Source organism: Austrofundulus limnaeus, unplaced genomic scaffold (genome assembly GCF_001266775.1).
Source record: "Austrofundulus limnaeus strain Quisiro unplaced genomic scaffold, Austrofundulus_limnaeus-1.0 Scaffold106, whole genome shotgun sequence".
Lineage (NCBI taxonomy): Eukaryota > Metazoa > Chordata > Actinopteri > Cyprinodontiformes > Rivulidae > Austrofundulus > Austrofundulus limnaeus.
In genome coordinates this window covers 14,281-32,524 of record NW_013952508.1, presented here as the reverse complement: position 1 = coordinate 32,524, position 18,244 = coordinate 14,281, and the positions used below count along the sequence as shown (strand labels likewise).

The following is an 18,244-nucleotide window of genomic DNA, read 5'->3' as shown; positions in this document are numbered from 1 at the left end:
TGCTTTGACACCTTCCATTGTTTTTCTCTCCAAACTGCTTTGACACCTTCCATTGTTTTTCTCTCCAAACTGCTTTGACACCTTCCACTGCCACATCTGCCTTTCTGTCCTTGACACACATGCACAGTAGTGGTAACTGGGGTAGGCTGTGGATGTCACAAGATATTATACAGACAGGCTCTGGGATCATGGCTACCCAGCAACGGAGCTCAAAAGTGTGGGATCATTTTAAGAAAAGAAAAGAGAAACCAGTGCAATATCTACAGAGCAGAACTTWCCTTCCACAGCAATTATTTTTAGTTAGCGTATAGCTAAAATCTAATGGTTATATAATAGCATCTGCATTCTGACGTGATAAGCTGTATGTTTTATATTCAATTAACGTATGATCCGATTAGTCGACTAATCGAARAAATAATCGGTGATTAATCGATTATTAAAATAATCGTTTGTGGCAGCCCTTGTGGCAAATGGCTAGCTAAGAGAGGTTTAGTGGCAAATAGCTAGCTAAGAAAGGTTTGGTGACAATAGGCTAGCTAAGCTATTTGACAAAAGGCTAGCTAAGACTAGATGCTAAGGTTGTGTTCACTTCACACGTTTATTTAAAATAAGCGGGGGGGGGGGGTTAAACAGTGAGCCAGATTGACAAATGTGTTACAGCATTTCATTTTCTATTTGTACAAAATAGTAAAAACTTCTTTCATGATGAAGCTCCCCTGCAGAGGGAGTTTGCTTTCATCCTGGCCTGAGGGCAGCTGCTCATTTCATCATGTCAGAGGTAGGCAGCATTATGCAACAAACTGTTGTGTAACACTTGTGTGTTTGTGGTTCGATTTTTCTCCTCTCAGAGATAAAACACTCAGAGCTAAACTTGTTAGGAAGTGGTCAACAGGAATGAGGTTGAGATCGACTTGTTTGAGGTTCTGAAACTGCAAAGTGACGGGAGAGGCTGGTCTTCTTCAACAAACTGCGTGTTTTGGTTTACACACTGTGGAGGATTTTGTTAATTTGCATCGTCATTTTTTTAAATTATTGTTTCGACTCAGAGCTGTCAACATTAAGTGAAAAAAGCCAGTGAGTCGTGCAGCAGTGAGTACCAACCAGGTGTCATTTTAACAATACAGGCCTGTTTGTATAGCTCTGACATAATGACCCATAAACGAGCTAAGTAGTGTGTGTTTGGTGCAGATATTGCGTTGTTAATTTAGCAGAACATGTGCTTCTTTAAAGTAAAACAAGTGCTAAACAAAAGGTAGTATTTAGAAAAAGTGCTATAATAATCTGTTTCTCTGTAGCGCCTGACTCCAGCATGTAACACACAGAGCATTACTGGGGTGCTTGGAGCAGGGGTTTAGTTATGTGAGGAAGTTCTGTGGTTTCAGAGTTGCATCTGTGGTTTGTTTGAGGAATAGACTACAAAACGGGGCTGACATCACCTGACAAACTGTAAATAAAGCGAGGTGAGACATCTTTCTGGTATGCACACCAGTCAAAGTCACACTGTTGGCTCTGCTCAAAGCTGATAAACAATAAAACCTTTCTGTTAGTGCACGCTCTTMTGTATCTGGATCAGCAAGAACAATAGTGCTTCCATTACAGGAGAAAATAATTATTAAAGTATCTACTGAACAGTTTTTTTAAATATATGTATATTAAGCTAATATTAAAGCCAATGCTATAGTTGGCTTACTTTAACAAGTCCTAGATAAAATTATGCCTTAAAGTTTGATGATCCAAAACAAGTTTTGAAGCATAAATATTGAAATTTGCTTTCTATATAAAATATATTTATTCAGCTATTCAGTTTACTTTTGAATCCTGTGCACCTCCGCTTAGGGCTACCACAAACGATTATTTTAATAATCGATTAATCACGGATTATTTTTTTCGATTAGTCGACTAATCAGATCATATGTTAATTGACTATAAAACATACAGCTTATTGCGCCAGACAGCAGCTGCTATTATATAACCATGGTTAGATTTTAGCTATACGCTAACTAAAAATAATAGCTGTGGAAGGAAAGTTCTGCTCTGTAGATATTACACAGGTTTCTCTTTCATTTTCTTAAAATGATCCTACACTTTTGAGCTCCGTTGTCCGGTAGCCATGATACCAGAGCCTGTCTGTATAATGTCTTGTGACGTCCACGGCCTACCCCAGTTACCACTACTGTGCATGWGTGTCAAGGACAGAAAGGRAGATGTGGCAGTGGAAGGTGTCAAAGCAGTTTGGYGAGAAAAACAAAGTAAAAAACAACAAAAAAAAGAGAAAACGATTAATCAATTATTAAATTAGTCATCTATTATTTTAATAATCGATTAGTCGTCGACTAATCAACTAATCGTGGCAGCCCTACCTCCACAAATTGTTAGGATGACGTCATTTTGCAGATTAAATAATCGACTTGCATTATGGTAGATGTAGTTTATGGTCAGCCAGTATTTTGATTTAATCATTCATTATGGGGCCTTACTGGTGGGCCAGACAGAAGTCACCCAAGTGCCGTCTTTGGCCCACGGGCCTTTATTTTGAAAGGTTTATAATATTGTTTGTCTCTTGTCTTCAGGCTTGGACATCGAGGCGGCCCGAAAAGAAGAGGAGCGGATCATGCTGAGGGACGCTCGGCAGTGGCTCAATAGCGGCCAAATCCAGGACACTCGGCATGCGAAATCCGGAGGAACGGCGCTTCACGTAGCTGCTGCGAAAGGATACGTGGAGGTTTTAAAGTAAGCTGCGATCTGGATTTCACCATTAGTTTATTTTTGTTCCTCCTGTTACCAGATTTATCTTTTTTGTCTGCGCGTCTTGTCACGTTGCATTGTTGTGACGTTGTTTCTGTGGCTCGAGCGCAGGGACTTTTGTAGCCGGTTTGTCTTTTCTGGGCAGCCAGCCAACAACTTCTGCTGCCGTGGATTCTTTTCAGATCTATGGTYTTTACCATGGCTGTTAGAGAACTCAGTGTTAGCCTCATTACAGCAACCTGTAGTGTCACATCCAGCTTTTCTAAGTGACTTAGATTTTCACGTTACGTGTCAATATTTTTGCTAAGCTAACCCAAGTTTCTAGTGTCTCTGAAAACTATTTTCTTCCTATTCCTCTCATTCTGCAGGCTTTTAATCCAAGCAGGGTATGATGTAAATATTAAAGACAATGATGGCTGGACTCCTCTACATGCAGCAGCACACTGGGGCAAAGAGGAGGCGTGTAGGATACTCGTGGAGAATCTATGTGACATGGACCTTGTTAATAAAATGGTGAGTAACTAGAAGAATGAGGAAAACCTCTCAGGAAGTGCGATGCAGTTATTATAACTTTCATTTAACATTTTTTTCCTCAGGGCCAGACTGCTTTTGACGTAGCTGATGAAGATGTTCTGGGATATTTAGAAGAGCTACAAAAGAAGCAAAACCTGGTGAGTCTGAATCCTGATTGGACGATCCATTCTATCAGCCTAGTTGAGCTTCTGCGATATTTCAATTTGCTTCCAGGTCTCTTACAGGTTTTATTTTCTGTTTCTATTTCAGCTGATGAGCGAGAAGAAAGACGTTAAGAAATCTCCTTTGATTGAAACGACAACCACAGGAGACAACAACCAATCACAACAATCTCTCAAGAGGTAAAACGCTTAAAATTGGTAGTTTTCTCGCACCCTAAAGCAACAACCTCATATTCTTCGCTCACCTGTGCCTCAGCAAAGAAACACTGCTTCTGGAGCCCGAGAAAACCACTCCACGCATCGAGACTCTGGAGCCGGAGAAAGTGGATGAAGAAGAGGAGGGGAAGAAGGACGAATCGAGCTGCTCGAGTGAAGACGAGGAGGAGGAGGAGGATTCCGAGTCCGAGACTGAAGCTGGTACTCCTCTTTTAACTGCACTTTAACTTTTGTTATCCAATTTAAATCATCTGGTCATTTAAAGAACAACAACGCTGATATTTGTGTCGCCTCCTCCAGAAAAAACCAAGCCCACTCCAGCGGTGAGCAGCAGCACGACCCCCACCCCAKCCACAGTCAGCGTTTCATCTCCAACTAGCCCAACCAACCAGGTGACCACTCCCACTTCACCAGTTAAGAAGGTATGATTTGGCAACCTGCTCTGTTATCTTGTCCTCTTTGGACATAAAATAACACATTCAGTTGCAAGAATCAGCCTTAAAAAGTATTTTAGGACTTTTACAGCTGCTGCACAGGCATGATGTAACTTCCATGTCTTGTAAAGGCTGAGCCCTTAAACCTTGTTTTTATTTTTTACCAACCTAGTTATAATTCATTTAACAAGTCAGTAAAAAAATACAATCTTCCATTTATTGTATCCCTGGAAAGCAGGGTTAATACGAATTAGATTAAAGTTCATATTCAAGTCATCACAGAAAATGAAGATTATAAACAATGGGTTTAATTAGTGGGGAATTCTTGACTAATGGATAACAAAAAATAAAAAAATAAATAAAAAATTAGACGTAGGCAGGTGAATTATGTGAAATTCAGAATTAAAAAAAAAGATCACTTTTGGGTTTGCTGCCCTCTGGTGGCAAAAACAGAAACGACGAGATGGTAAAGTTCATCAAGGACATGTCCTCTTTTTGTTCCAGTAGTTGGAAATAATTGCTAATCCCACCTCATGATAGTGGAAGCAATTATAAAATGTTTTACACGGCTGTAATTTTTTTCTTTCATAACAGAAGTCTCCTCAAATTTAATTGGTGACTTTTTTGCCGCTTCTTTTCTCGCAACGTCCTAATGTTGTTTAAAGCCTGGTGCTCACACACCTCATTTATTTAGTAGTGTACAAAACATGAACAMTTGCATTTGGCCCATGTTTCAGCTAATATTAATAGTGGCCCATGTTTGGCGCTGTGTGGTCGAACTAGGCTTTGAAATGCTCGTCCTGACGCTTAAAGTGTTTCTGTTGCTTCTTGCTTCTGTCTTGATCTGTCTTTTTTTTCTTTTTCATCCTTTTGTCTTCCTCCCTTTCCGTATCTTTTTTCCCCCCCCTTCATCCTGGGCTCTTTGTTTTGGTTGGCTTTAGTTTGATTATATTACACCACTCATGCCTTTGGCGGAGCCAGGSTGTCCTGCGTTGTGGCGTCAAGGTTTGCGCAAAACTGGCATTTCTCTTGTGCCCAAAAAGCTTATGGTGAGGCATTGGTGTGCACCAGAACGTTCGTTTCATTCCTACATGCACTTTTGCACTTACAAAACACTAACCCCCCCCAAAACCACCCCCGCCTGGTCCAGGTGATTCAGGGTTTTTCCACTTGATTGGGTTGGACTGCTTTTTGAGCMCTGTGCAGCACTAAACTGGGATTGGTTCAGGAGTTTGCAGCTGTGGACCTGCTTAGAGTCGAGCTCACATTAGCTGATGCTGTATTGTTCATTAATCATTTCCAGCTTTCAATCAGATTTCGAATTGCTAAACAAAATGGTCGTTGGCCTTCTTCAAAAGTAAGCAGTAGTAACTTAGCTGCATTTAATCATAGTTTGTGCGACACAGAAAAGCTTAACACCCCAGTGGAAAAAGCCACCATTAAGTGATTGAACCTCCCCGTCGCTCATAAACATGTCATGGTGCTGTTTTCACTTGTATTCAATAAATGCACAGCMAATTTGGTTTCTACGTTGTGTTTGTGTGACTTCTGTGTTTTTAAGTTGCTTTTTCATCTTCTGACAGTCGTTGAAAACGTATCTGCGGTCAGGCCTTCTCTAAAACTTTTGAGTTGACTTGATGAAGAATATGACTAGGGTTGGGCAGTATTAGTAATTGTTTTTTACCACCATATAAACTTAACAAAACACAGTATTACTGGGGGTAAGTATTTGTGGCGTGTTGAGTAATGAATAATTAACAGAACGTAGAAGCTTGTGAGCTGCTCTGACATGTTGCTGTCACTCAAGCTGAGAACAGATCAAATATGTCCAACTACCAGGCTTTTAGGTCGGATTTTGGAGGAGGGCGTCGACACTTTAAGCCAGACCTCACATCTCGGCTTACGAAATTTACGTAGAGTAAAAAAAAGAGAGAAATTTGGCGCATCACCTCACGTGTTTCATTTTTTAAATACATCACCATATTTTAATACAGCGGTACACTCCTGATCAAAATCTTAAGACCAGTCAAAAAAGTGCAAGAATTTGCATTTTGCACTATTGGATCTTAAGAAGGTTCTAAGTYGAGCTTCACAARYTTAAAAGAAGAAATCAGTGCAAGAGACAAGAACTTTTGAACAGGGAATTTTCTGAAAACTGCATTTACACTCAAACATGATGTTTTCAGCTGATCAAAAGTTTAAGACCATAGCTCAAAAAAATAAACAACCCCGAAAACCCCCCAAAACAGAAATCAAAGTGTCAAAAAAAGGACTCGGTAATGAGTAGCTCCACCATTCTTGTTGATGACTTCAAACAATGGTTTAGGCATGCTTGATGCCAGTGTTTCCAGGAGYCTAGTGGGAACYTTGCTCKAAGTGTTGAAGATGGCTTCACGAAGGGCATCCACTYTCTGGAACTGATGTCCATTTTTGTAAYCTTCCCTTGCCATCCATCCCCAAATGTTCTCAGTTGGGTTTAGATCCGGGGAACATGCAGGATGGTCCAAAAGAGTTATGTTATTCTCTRGGAAGAACTCCTTTGTCAGGCGGGCATTGTGAACTGCAGCATTGTCCTGTTGAAAAACCCAATCATTACCACACAGACGAGGYRCCTCAGTCATGAGGGATGCCTGCTGCAACATCTCCACACAGCCAGCTGCTGTTTGACGCCCTGCACAACCTGAAGCTCCATTGTTCCATCGAAGGAAAACACACCCCAAATCATAATGGCGCCCCCACCACTGTGCCGTGTAGAAAACATCTCAGGTGGGATCTCCTTGTCATGCCAGTAACGTTGGAAGCCATCAGGACCATCAAGGTTAAATTTTTTCTCATCAGAGAAGACAWCTTTCTTCCACCTTTCAATGTCCCATGTTTGGTGCACCCTTGCAAAGTCCAAACGGGCAATTTTGTGGCGTTGAAGAAGACGTGGCCTTTGAAGACGTTTTTTGTTCCTGAAGCCCTTCTCTCTCAGATGCCGTCTGATGGTTATTGGGCTGCAGTCAGCACCAGTAATGACCTTAATTTGGGTAGAGGATCGTCCCGTGTCTTGACGGACAGCCAGTCGGATCCTGCGGCTCAGAGATGGTGAAATTTTTTTGGGTCTACCACTTGACTTTTTTGTTCCATAACRCTCAGGATCYTTTAAAAAATGCAAAATGACTGTCTTACTGTGTCCAACTTCAGCAGKGATGGCACGTTGTGAGAGGCCTTGCTTATGCAGCTCAACAATCCTACCACGTTCAAAGTCAGTGAGATTTTTTACTTTTGCCATCAGGAGGTCTTGACAGTGTAAAGACTTGACAGAAAATGACATGGAATCCAGATTTTTGCACAGCTTTTGGCTTTTAAAGACTATGGTCTTAAACTTTTGATCAGCTGAAAAAATCATGTTTGAGTGTAAATGCAGTTTTCAGAAAATTCCCTGCTCAAAATTTCTTGTCTCTTGCACTGATTTCTTCTTTTAACATTGTGAAGCTCTACTTAGAACCTTCTTAAGATCCAATAGTGCAAAATACTAATTCTTTCACTTTTTTGACTAGTCTTAAGATTTTGATCAGGATTGTATACCAAAATACTGTCCTACCACCCAAGCCTCAATATAACAATGTTTGACCCGATTGATGTTTGTCTTAACAAGACAACTAAAAACAAACCTAACAATCGTCACGCTCGTAAATAGAAATAGTTTTTTTTTGTAAGCTGCTGCCCTGTGCTGGTTTTCAGGTCCCCCCGCCTGCTGGAAAGGTCTCGACGAAGGCGGCGGTGGTGGTGGAGGAGGAGAAGAAGGACGAGTCTCCAGCGTCGTGGCGTCTGGGTTTGAGGAAGACGGGCAGTTACGGGGCGCTCTCCGAGATCACCGCTACYAAGGACGCGCAGAGGGAGAAGGACACCGCGGGCGTCATGCGCTCGGCGTCGAGCCCTCGCCTGTCCTCAACTCTGGACAACAAAGAAAAGGAGAAGGTCCATTATTTCGACCTGGCAGAACTCTGATAAAGCATGCAAACTCTAGTAAATTTACACAACTTATTTAACTTGTGTCTTACAGGAGAAGGACAAAGAAACCCGGCTCGCGTACGTGGCTCCGACCATCCCCAGGAGACTTGCGAGCGCTTCAGATATAGACGAGAAGGAAAACAGGTGAAACCCCGGAGCCAAGCAGTGGCTCTGTGCAAACATGCATTGACATGAGTGGCTCCTGTTGCTCACGGCTGTTACAGGCAAAAAAAAAAAAAAAGCCATGATGCTCTGCATGATGTGTCTGTAAGCATGAACATAAAACACAGTTTAACATAATGCAGCTCCCAAAAAAAAAAGATCCATATGAAAGATGCACCCCCAGATTGTATGTCAGTGTTTATAACCAGAGGTATAGAGTACTATTCTAGTTTGTGGATCCCCAGGGACTCTACTGCTCTGAAACGTAGCGGCTCCTACACCCGGCGGCGCTGGGACGACGACCTGAAGAACAGCGACGGAAGCTCCCTTACCAACAGAACCCCCAGCTACCAGCGCAGGTTAGCCCCCCCACCCGACTGCAGCTCAGTCAAACTTCCACTCCTCAGATCTCGTCCATTTTGATCCCAACGTAGCTGCTTAGTTAGTCAGACACTTCTGCACATGCTTCGGTTTGCATTAGCTACTGGGAAAGCTTTGTCACTGTCACAGAGCGTGTTGCATGACTGTACCTGTCCTGTCAGGCTGCTGGGTTCAAAATGCATCACTCAGAAATTTTAACGAGTCCAAATGCTGCCTTTCAAAGCAGATAAATCGTATTTCTAGGGTTGTTTGTGGCACAAAGCCTAAACATGGATTTGTGTTGTAGTCCTGTGAAGTGTAATCACACTGGCTTCAAGCCACGTAATGAAAACACCCTAGTTTATATGTTGTTCAAGCTGCTTGGGAACTTTTCTTCTTGGCTTGACTTTTGATCTTGTCAGCAAAAAAAGGCTGAAATCTCCAGTACTCTGAGAAAGATTTATGAATTTCTTTCTTTAAGAACGTTTCCATGACATATGAAGTGGTCTTGAGAGGTAGCTTTTCAGACATTTTACTCATTTTCAACGCAGTCCTTGTATAATTCAGAGGGATTCATCTTAGTTGTTAGGCCACCTAAGAGATCAAACAAACTAATCTGTTAACCGACAACTTGGCTACGAAGCTGTTTTAAATTCTTTTATGGCACTTTGTAACCTGCAGAGATGTATCATTTTTCAACACTCATACTTTCAGCTCCAATTCAAAAAGAGTTTTAACGCAGTTATTCAATATCACCTTGTTAGTTTCATAAATAATTTTAGATTAAGATAAAATTGGACAATGATGGATAAAGGTTCAGGTTGCCAAGAGGGCGGCTAAATGTATCAAAAGGCTCGCTATAGTAAAAGAAGCTAAAGACTAAAAGTATATAAAAAAGACTAGCTTAAAGCAAAAGAAGGAAAACGGACAACTAAAGATTTATTGATGCATTTTTTTGGGGGAATTTTTTTCTTTATTTTTAATAAAGTAAAATAATTAAATTTATATACGTTTTTCCTAATCAAACGTATTATTTTGATATGAGTAATTATGAGTAGCACAAATTTTCTTGAAGTAGTTTTAATGGAAAAATATGTACNTTTTTCCTAATCAAACGTATTATTTTGATATGAGTAATTATGAGTAGCACAAATTTTCTTGAAGTAGTTTTAATGGAAAAATATGTACAGGAGAAACCAAAAACACGATAACAATGGTGTGAATGSTGATTCAGCATTACGTAAAATAATTTAGTAATAGTTGCGTAAAGGACAGATTAAAAAACTGATAAAATGATGTAAAGACAAACTTTAAAGACTCTGAAAAACTAAAGCTCAAGGCCACTTGGAGAGATTATAAGAAATTTTGGCTTCTTTGCAGTAAAATCTAAAGACATAGCCAATTTATAATTTTTGTCGAGTACTTTAGAAATTTGAAGTACTTCACTACCCAAAAACTAAATTAACCACATTGTAATCAACATCAACTTCTGATTGAATTTAAACTCTGAGGATGAAATGTAAATATGTAGCTACTCCATATGCCATGAGCACATCAATGTTGTGTCGAAGCTTTATAGCTGTGTATATTTGTGTTGTTTTCTATATATATGTGTGTGTGTTTTTGTGTGCACCTCCACTGCTAACATGCCTCTCTCGCCCACCTGCCTGCCAACACGCTAGCACGTCCCATACGCTAGCGCTGGGGCGGAGCGGCAGCACGCGGGACGTGCCGGCCAAGTCTTCATCAACCTCCAGCTTGGACCCTAACACCTATAATACTAAACCCTGGCAGCCACCCACCTCCCACTACCAGTCTTACAGCATTTACCGCAGGTACACCCCCCCGTCCTCCCGCTGTCTCTACACCTGGCTGTCCTCTCCGTCCACACCTCTGCTCTGTTGGGCGTTCGTGTTGTGTCTGAGTAAATATTTCAAACGGTGGTTGGTTTTTAGTCAAATGCTTTATGAAGTAGTAAAGAAATGTTTTTTTTATGGCAATGTTTCCAGGAACACCAACAGAACTGGCACACACCGTTGCTACTACAGCAGTTTGGGTCAATTTTGGTGTGTGTGTAAATGTTTTTATAATTGACAAAAAAGGAGTTTTGGGAAAAATTGTGTTTTCGTGTGGACAAGGCCTGTCTTAAAGTAAAACTCCAGATTTGTTGGGGTTCAAATAGGACTGGGCGATGTATACATGTTTGAGATGAAAGTGTTTCATATTAGTTAACATCGATAATTATGAGTTTTTCGTTTTACCCAATTGAAATAAGGACCAGGAGAAAAAAGGCTGATTAATACTGCCAAACTGATGACGTGACCTTTCCTTTTTTATTCATAATTTCATCTCGGGCTGTTGCCTCATTTTCTCCTTCCTCTCCTTGTTGTTCTTTTTTATTTTGAAGCACTTATGTAGCTTGGCACTTGCCTTCCGCTCAATTCTAGTTTCCCTTCACTGCTCTGTCTGGGATTTCTCCCACAGAGAAGAATTTCTTCGGGAGCATTTCATTCAGGCCAATCAGAGAACAGAAGGCGGAGTTTTGAACGATGTTGATTTTCTGCGCAGTGTCTCCTATTTAGCATACGGCAGTGGAGGAAGTGAATGAAGCCAGTCTGTGTTGATAAGGCTTCCAAATTAAAATAAATTTGTCTGACAAAGCAGCAGCTCTCATTTACAGTCGTCTCGTTCGGCTCGGTACTTCTCACCTCTCAGTAGGATTGTTTACAGTGCACGCAAATTCCGGTTAGCTTCTTAGCTTAGCCTCCGTCACAATGGAGCTGGCTACAAACATTTCAGCAGAGGCCACGCCTCCAGCAAGAATCACTTCTCTATAGCCGAGAGTCCAGACCCTCATACGAAGCAAAGTGAAGGACAAAGGTCTGGTTTTAACCAGGCTAGGATTATGAGTCACGGTGGTGAAACGTGAAACTACTGCGCACGTTACTCAACAAAAGAGTGAGTTGGTTGATGACGTCAACCTTGCTTAGCTGGGCTGTAAGAGCTCGAGCCTTTCCTCTGACTACATCCCCCAGAATGCTGTGCGGTTCTGGATTGGGCGTATTTTCTATTATATCGATCACGTCTATCACCATATTTAGTAGGGGTGCAACAATACATGTACCCGTATCGAACAATACAGATTTTAAAATTTTAATTTATCATCTTGTCTTCTGAAGATGACATGTGTTGAAGGATCAGTGGATCTGTGTTCGACTACTCAACCTAGGTTGCATTTTTGAGCGCAGGTCCACGGAGAAACTTGCTGTTTCAGCAACATTGAATTTAAAAACTGTACTTTTGAGGTTAAACAAATGTTCATAATTAATATAAATAAATTACAAGTTAAAAGGGGCATGGACATTTCTCTTTTTTGTATCGAAAAAATTTCAAACCGTGAGACTAAAGTATAGAACCTAACCGTGAATTTCTTGTATCGTTGCACCCCTAATATTTAGCGTTATTGTTTTATCTCCCAGCCCTTGGTTCAACAATTATTCAAAATACATAAATATTTCCAAATGAACTGAATCRTTCTCTGTTGTAGTTTAAAGTTTTTGGGGTGGAAAAAAGGCTCACAGAATCACATTTTGTACCATCACTGCCTTTTCATTTTGCTGCATCTGAAATGTAACTCTTTCTTTCCTTTTTTCCTTTTTTCCGTTCTACAGCAGCTCTTTTGGCAGAAGACACGAAGACTTGAGTTCCTCCACCACCTCCTCCTCCACCTCCACCTCCGCCTCGACAACCACCACCACCACCTCCTCGTCTGTTACCTCGCCCACAGGCCACCGCGGCCTGCTCTCCAGCCTGGGCTCCTCTTCCACTCGAACTAGCTCCACCAGTCTCACCAGCAGGTAAATGTCTTACACGCTGTTTGTCTGTAAACTGTAGCTTATGTTATGTAGCTGGGTCAGTTAGCAGTTTGTATTTAAAATGTGTAAATTAACAGGTACTGGTCAGAGGAGAGTGCAGAGAAGGAGAAGGAGAGAGAGTCTGCTGCAGTCATTCCCACTATAAACACTGGTTCTACCATGACCACCACATCTACCACTACCACCAACACAGCTGTATCTACCACTGGCACTGGCACTGGGTCAGAACGACGCAGGTTGGAAACAAATACATTTCCCTCCTATTAGTTTTGAGCTCTGCTCACTTTATTTTGAATGATTTCTACAGCTTTAAAACCGAATAGAAAAATGGGCTCTAAAGGGCTTCAGATCAGTCAAACGGTAATCCAGATACTTTTTCTCAATTTGAAACCAGGCGCGTGTCTTGTCAGTGCAGAAAGGATCACATGCAAAGCGAGGGGAGAGGGTGTGTGTGTGTGTGTGTGTGTCTGAAGTGGGATCGAGCCTATTTCTCTGTGCAGCAGCGCTGAAATAAGCCACCTGTCACGGTGGGAGTAGGGCAGGGTGCTTTAAGAGCCCCGGCCGCTCCGGCAACTTCGCCAAATAAGGAAGGTGGGCAGAAGTAGCACGTTTCGTTCAAGGCCAAAGTTCTGCTCTCTGAAAGAGTTCATACTTCTGTGTGGCCAACAGAAGCACGCTGCAGCCTGAACAAACAGTCATGTGTCTTCTTTTTTTGAAATTTTTTTCTTATTCTGTCGGTCATGATTAAGTTTCAAGCTAACATGGTGCACTTTAGTGTCCTGTGGAAGTACATGTTAAAAGTTAAAGCATATAAGACAAAGTTTAATAGTTTTTGTCTGGCTGAAAAAAAAATTAACTCTGCTATATACTGTATATTGCATTATGAAAAAATACAGGAATTTTCAACAGTTGACTTGAAGAATCCTTAAATTTGTAATGTCCTCTTGTTGACGACAAACCTGCACTGATCTTAGCTGTTTTTTTCTGTGTTACAAGTATGTTTTTTTCTGTAGTTGAGTCACTCTAGTTATCGTTTATTGTGCTCAGATCTGACTCCCGTTTCCTTTTGTCATGTGTCAAACTTGAATATTTTTTTTTACCAACTAACTGCGTCGAGCTTAGTTTCTGTTTCCGTTACGTGTTAATGTTAGCATTCATGCTAACCATGTTTCACCTCTTTTCCTCATTTTCAACACAATCCTCGTCTTCCTCCAATACGCGAGAATTCACTTCACTAAAAAACATTACCATTATTGTCCCAGAAGTTTCGCAACCAAATTAAAATTGTTTAGTTTTCAAAATAAAAGTCGTAACATGTGACCAATTACTGCAAGGATTTATGGTGTACACACATCGCGATGACGATGCTCAAACAAGATATCGGGCAACTCTAGTCTTTAATGCTGAAGATTAGTTTTGTTGAAAGACTTTTTTTTGTTRTCTTTTTGTGGGGGTGAATCTTTGTGTGTTTTTGTGCACCTSTCCATCAGGTCGTACCTGACGCCGGTGCGGGACGAGGAGTCGGAGTCTCAGAGGAAAGCTCGATCCAGACAAGCTCGACAGTCGAGGAGGTCCACACAGGTTGGTTCAGTTTTAGATGAGTCTGTGATGAGCTTCTAAAAGTAGGGCAGTGGGTCTAAGGCTACAGGTAATGTTGGTTTTTATAGTGGGAAATTGTTTGGTTCTCCTAGGGTGTGACGCTAACTGACCTYCAAGAGGCTGAAAAGACGATTGGCAGGGGTCGCACCCCAAAGACCCGCGAGGAGGAGAAGGAAGAGAAAGAGAAGCAGGACAAGGAGAAGCTAGAGGAGAAGAAGGAAACTGAGACAAAGGAGGACGATTACCGATCGAAGTACCGGAGTTATGAAGAGGTACTTTTATCGCTTTGCAACAGGGTTCGACAAGATTTTATTTTTTTACCTGCCCTGTCGGGCTGGTGACAACAAATGCTACCTGCCCGACATGAAAAGTTACCTGCCCGAAACAAAAATGTTCAAATTTTGATAAAATAAGAAAAATGTATACTGTACTTTGTACTGCAAAAATATTAACATGGTTATACAGAGGTATGTATATAATATATGACATCTGATTAAACAGATGCAAACATTTTAGACTGAGTTACTAACAGTCAATTGTTTTATCAAGAACATCTTCAAAAAAGTGTTTCCCTATAGTATTGGCCTTGGGGGTGGGGTTTATGAAAACAGAATGATCAACAGCAGCAGCTTTGTTTTAAAACAATTTACAGAACATGAAAAAGTCTGAAATTTGCATTAATTAAATCTCATATAGTGAATCTCATATCCAAAGATACATTTAAGATATCTTTAACTGGAGTCTCCAAACAACATGAAGATAAATCTAATGTTATTTATACAAGTCAGAATATAATTAGAGATATCTTAAATAGGTATTTTGAATTGTCAAAATATATTAATAGATGTCTCTTTATTTGTTTCTTTCTTTCATTCATAAAAACAAAACCATCTATGTACAGCATTAAAAAAACAAAGGAAATCATACCCTGAAGTAAAAGGGTGCAGAGTGAAGTAAAAAAACTTTTTATCATATTTGCCCCTTATTTTCAAAAATCAACTTCAACAAACAATCTCAAGATGGAAAGCTCTCCAAATTAAAAAAAATTAAATAAAACAAAATAATAAAAGAAAACATTTTATTATTTTATCCTAAATAACTAATATGTCTAATTTAGTCATAAAACAATTTTAGATAACTAGAATGTGTGGTGAAGCCAAATAAATGACAGATAGGCCTGCCATACAATGAGCTTCTGACCCGCTGTTGCTGCTCCGCTCATCTTCAGAGCAGAAGCCGACATTAGCAAGATGGATTTATGACTGAATGAACGTCCACATTTTTTTTTCTTCTCTGTGGGTAACAATACATAAAAAAAAAAACATTTTTACCTCCGAAAACACGGGTGTGAAAAAAACTACAGTTGTTAAACCTTCTCTCTGTGCGACGTGCAGCAGGAAGGTGGGAGGAAGTGATCCTGTGACARGACGGCAAGATGTAACTTTTCTACAGCAGGAGGGGGACATTTTGACGATTTATTCTCTCTTTATGTGTTTTAAAACGCCATATTTCTTCATTTATTTTCAGAATATTTTGAGTAAATAGCCCATAAAAAAATAAAATTGTTTACCTGCCCGGTCGGGCAGGCATTGGYACACACCCACCTGCCCGCCAATGGGTTTTACCTYCCCCGGGCAGTCGGGCAATAGGATTTGTCGAAACCTGCTCTGCAGTAAGAAAAAAACTCTGAATTTTTTTGATTTGCTGTCCCTCTAAATTGATTTTTTTTCTCTCTCTCTCTTCTTTAGCGCTATCGGCCTTCATCTTCCTACTCCTCCTCGAGCATTTCCACAGTCAGCACTGCCTCCACGACTCCCTACTCGAGCACAGCGTTGTCCTCCAGTTCCAGCTCCCTGAACAGGCCCAACAGCCTGACGGGGATCACCTCCTCCTACAGCCGCTCCTCTCGAGATACAGAAAAAGGTCGGTGCTTTTTAAAAGTAGTGACGGGCAGAGATGRTTCTAAGAGTCGGCTCCAAGCATTTCATGTGTGTTTGAGTCCCACTCCTCAGGTCYGCGTGGCAAAGAGCCARGAGCTGATTAAGAGCGTTAAAACAGAACGGGATTGGGTTGCCTTTTTTAAATGAACCACCTCTTCTTTTTGAACACAAATCCACAAAGTTTCCCTTGGAAAACAGAGAGCCCGTTTTGTTCACCCAGCTGGAGGAAACACTGACCTCATTGTTCTGTGACTAAACACGCTCTGAACTCTGGCCAGGTTCACTTGTCAGGATCGGGCCTTGTTGTGTCCCTCATTTCACCTGAACCGAAACTCTTGATCGGATTATTTGGGTATTTGCACACCGATGTCGAAAAGGGGTTAAATTTGTCGCTGGGCAGGAGGTTAAAAATGGGTCACAGAGTGTAGAACAAGAACAAACTGTTGTTCCTTTAGATCTTTAAACTTCTAACATGTCTCCTTGATCGTCCTCCGAACAGAAACGGACAAAAAGGAGGAGGAGAAGGAGGGCGAGGACAAGTCTCAGCCTCGCTCCATACGGGATCGCAGGCGGCCCCGCGAGAAGAGGCGTCCCACCGGGGTGCCGGTCAGGACTACAGATGTGAGAATTTGTTCAGTCTTTGAGGACAGCCGTTTGTAACGTCCCCCGGCAGCTCCAGGTGATCTGCTCTGATCCTTGATGTGTCTAACCAGCGTTTTGTGTTACTTTTTTAATTCCAGGGTGATGAAAATGACCCTGATCAGCAGTCTGACACAGAGGAGGGCAGCACTAAAGGAGAGCCACAAGTAACTACGCTCACGCACCAACTACAGCCTGTCYATCAAATCAAACTGTTCCCACTCTTTTTATAAAGCTGCCTTCGGTTTGATTCATGTTTTTGTCCTCGATTTTTGTCCTTATTGTCTCGTCTCGTATCATCAAGGCCATTGAAGTCCTTTTGTCTGTGATATTTGCTCTATAGTCATCCACAGATAGGATTTCCTCCCCTCCCACGTCTGTTTTCTTTTCACTGTTTGCTACCTTTTCATTTTTTTATTGTTACCCCCATTTCCATCTTCCGGTGATTGTCTGTTGCTTTGGTGACCTTACAAACCAAATAAGCTCTCAACCACAGATCTGTAGGTTTTTAAAGCACGCAGACACAAAGAAAAAGAAGTTTGAGTCTTTKTTTCTTTCTTTTTTTACTGTCACAAATTTTTCAGTCCCAAAAAGAGCATCTTCTAATAATACCCTACACAGAACCATATCATCCATGCTGTTTATGCTTGGGGTAACATAAAGCAGAGAGGGCATTAGAGTTGAACCAGTGCTCACCAGATGAACTTCCTGTTTGGAAGGGAGTGTCGTGCAGTATAACAGAGACAGGACAGTTGTTTGAGCACAGCCTTCAGGGAGACGAGGCAGACCAGCTGTGAGCCTTCCAGGGGGCGGAGCATCAAAGCACTCAAAGCAAACGATTATCTCTGCATTTAGACGGAGAAAACATACAAGAAATTCTTTAGGTCTTTGCCATCTACAAACAAATTACTTGAGTACAGTTAACCTCTTTTCTTATCACTGAATCTGCATTTAGAACTATATTAGAAAAGCCTTTTTTTAATCTTCTGACTTTAATGTTGTGTTTTTATTTCCTTACAGAGTGACAGATTGTCCAGGTGAGTTACCTCCTCCATACGCTGTTCGTCTGTTTCCAAAACGATTTATTACAACTAAGTGTTTTTTTTATCATCGCAGGAATGAGAGCACTTCCTCTTTAGATCACAACGACGCTCTATTTAGCCGTAGTTATGGTGAGAGTCGAAGGCCGTACTCGAGCCGACTGGACAGAGACGACACCACTGACTACAAGAAGGTACACTCCGTTTACGCTCTTAGCATAAAGTATATAATCAAAGACTAAAGTGCAGTCAAAAACCAGATGTTTTTATACGAAGACGACCATTTGTGCCTTCACTGTCCTTTTTTTTTTTCGTTGGGACGATCTTTTCCCAGCTCTACGAGCAGATCTTAGCCGAAAACGAGAAATTGAAGGCCCAGTTACGTGACACAGACAAGGAGCTGGCAGACTTGAAGCTACAACTAGAGAAGGCCACACAGGTGTGTCGAGTTTACGTTACTTTCTGCTTTTTCTTTAAAGGGATCCCCGATTAGTTGAAACATTAGACTTTATTTGATAAACATTCATTTTAACTGTAAAATAA

The 18,244-nt window shown here is 41.1% G+C and overlaps 1 protein-coding gene across 4 annotated transcripts in view; it reads left to right on the top strand.

The window, feature by feature from the left end:
- The window catches only part of ppp1r12a (protein phosphatase 1, regulatory subunit 12A), a gene marked incomplete at its 3' end in the record, with an annotated part of 54,971 nt that overhangs the window by 26,768 nt on the left and 9,959 nt on the right, over positions 1–18,244 (top strand). The window contains 22 exon segments of one of the 4 annotated variants that reach the window (XM_014013783.1): positions 930–1,089; positions 2,571–2,730; positions 3,114–3,258; positions 3,342–3,416; positions 3,529–3,620; positions 3,697–3,857; positions 3,957–4,078; positions 5,032–5,139; positions 7,817–8,053; positions 8,139–8,230; positions 8,494–8,607; positions 10,291–10,443; positions 12,280–12,465; positions 12,561–12,719; positions 13,974–14,064; positions 14,175–14,354; positions 15,831–16,005; positions 16,522–16,643; positions 16,763–16,828; positions 17,682–17,698; positions 17,778–17,895; positions 18,036–18,140. In XM_014013783.1, coding sequence (XP_013869237.1) covers positions 2,612–2,730; positions 3,114–3,258; positions 3,342–3,416; positions 3,529–3,620; positions 3,697–3,857; positions 3,957–4,078; positions 5,032–5,139; positions 7,817–8,053; positions 8,139–8,230; positions 8,494–8,607; positions 10,291–10,443; positions 12,280–12,465; positions 12,561–12,719; positions 13,974–14,064; positions 14,175–14,354; positions 15,831–16,005; positions 16,522–16,643; positions 16,763–16,828; positions 17,682–17,698; positions 17,778–17,895; positions 18,036–18,140 — 2,637 coding nt within the window. 4 annotated transcript variants of the gene reach the window in all.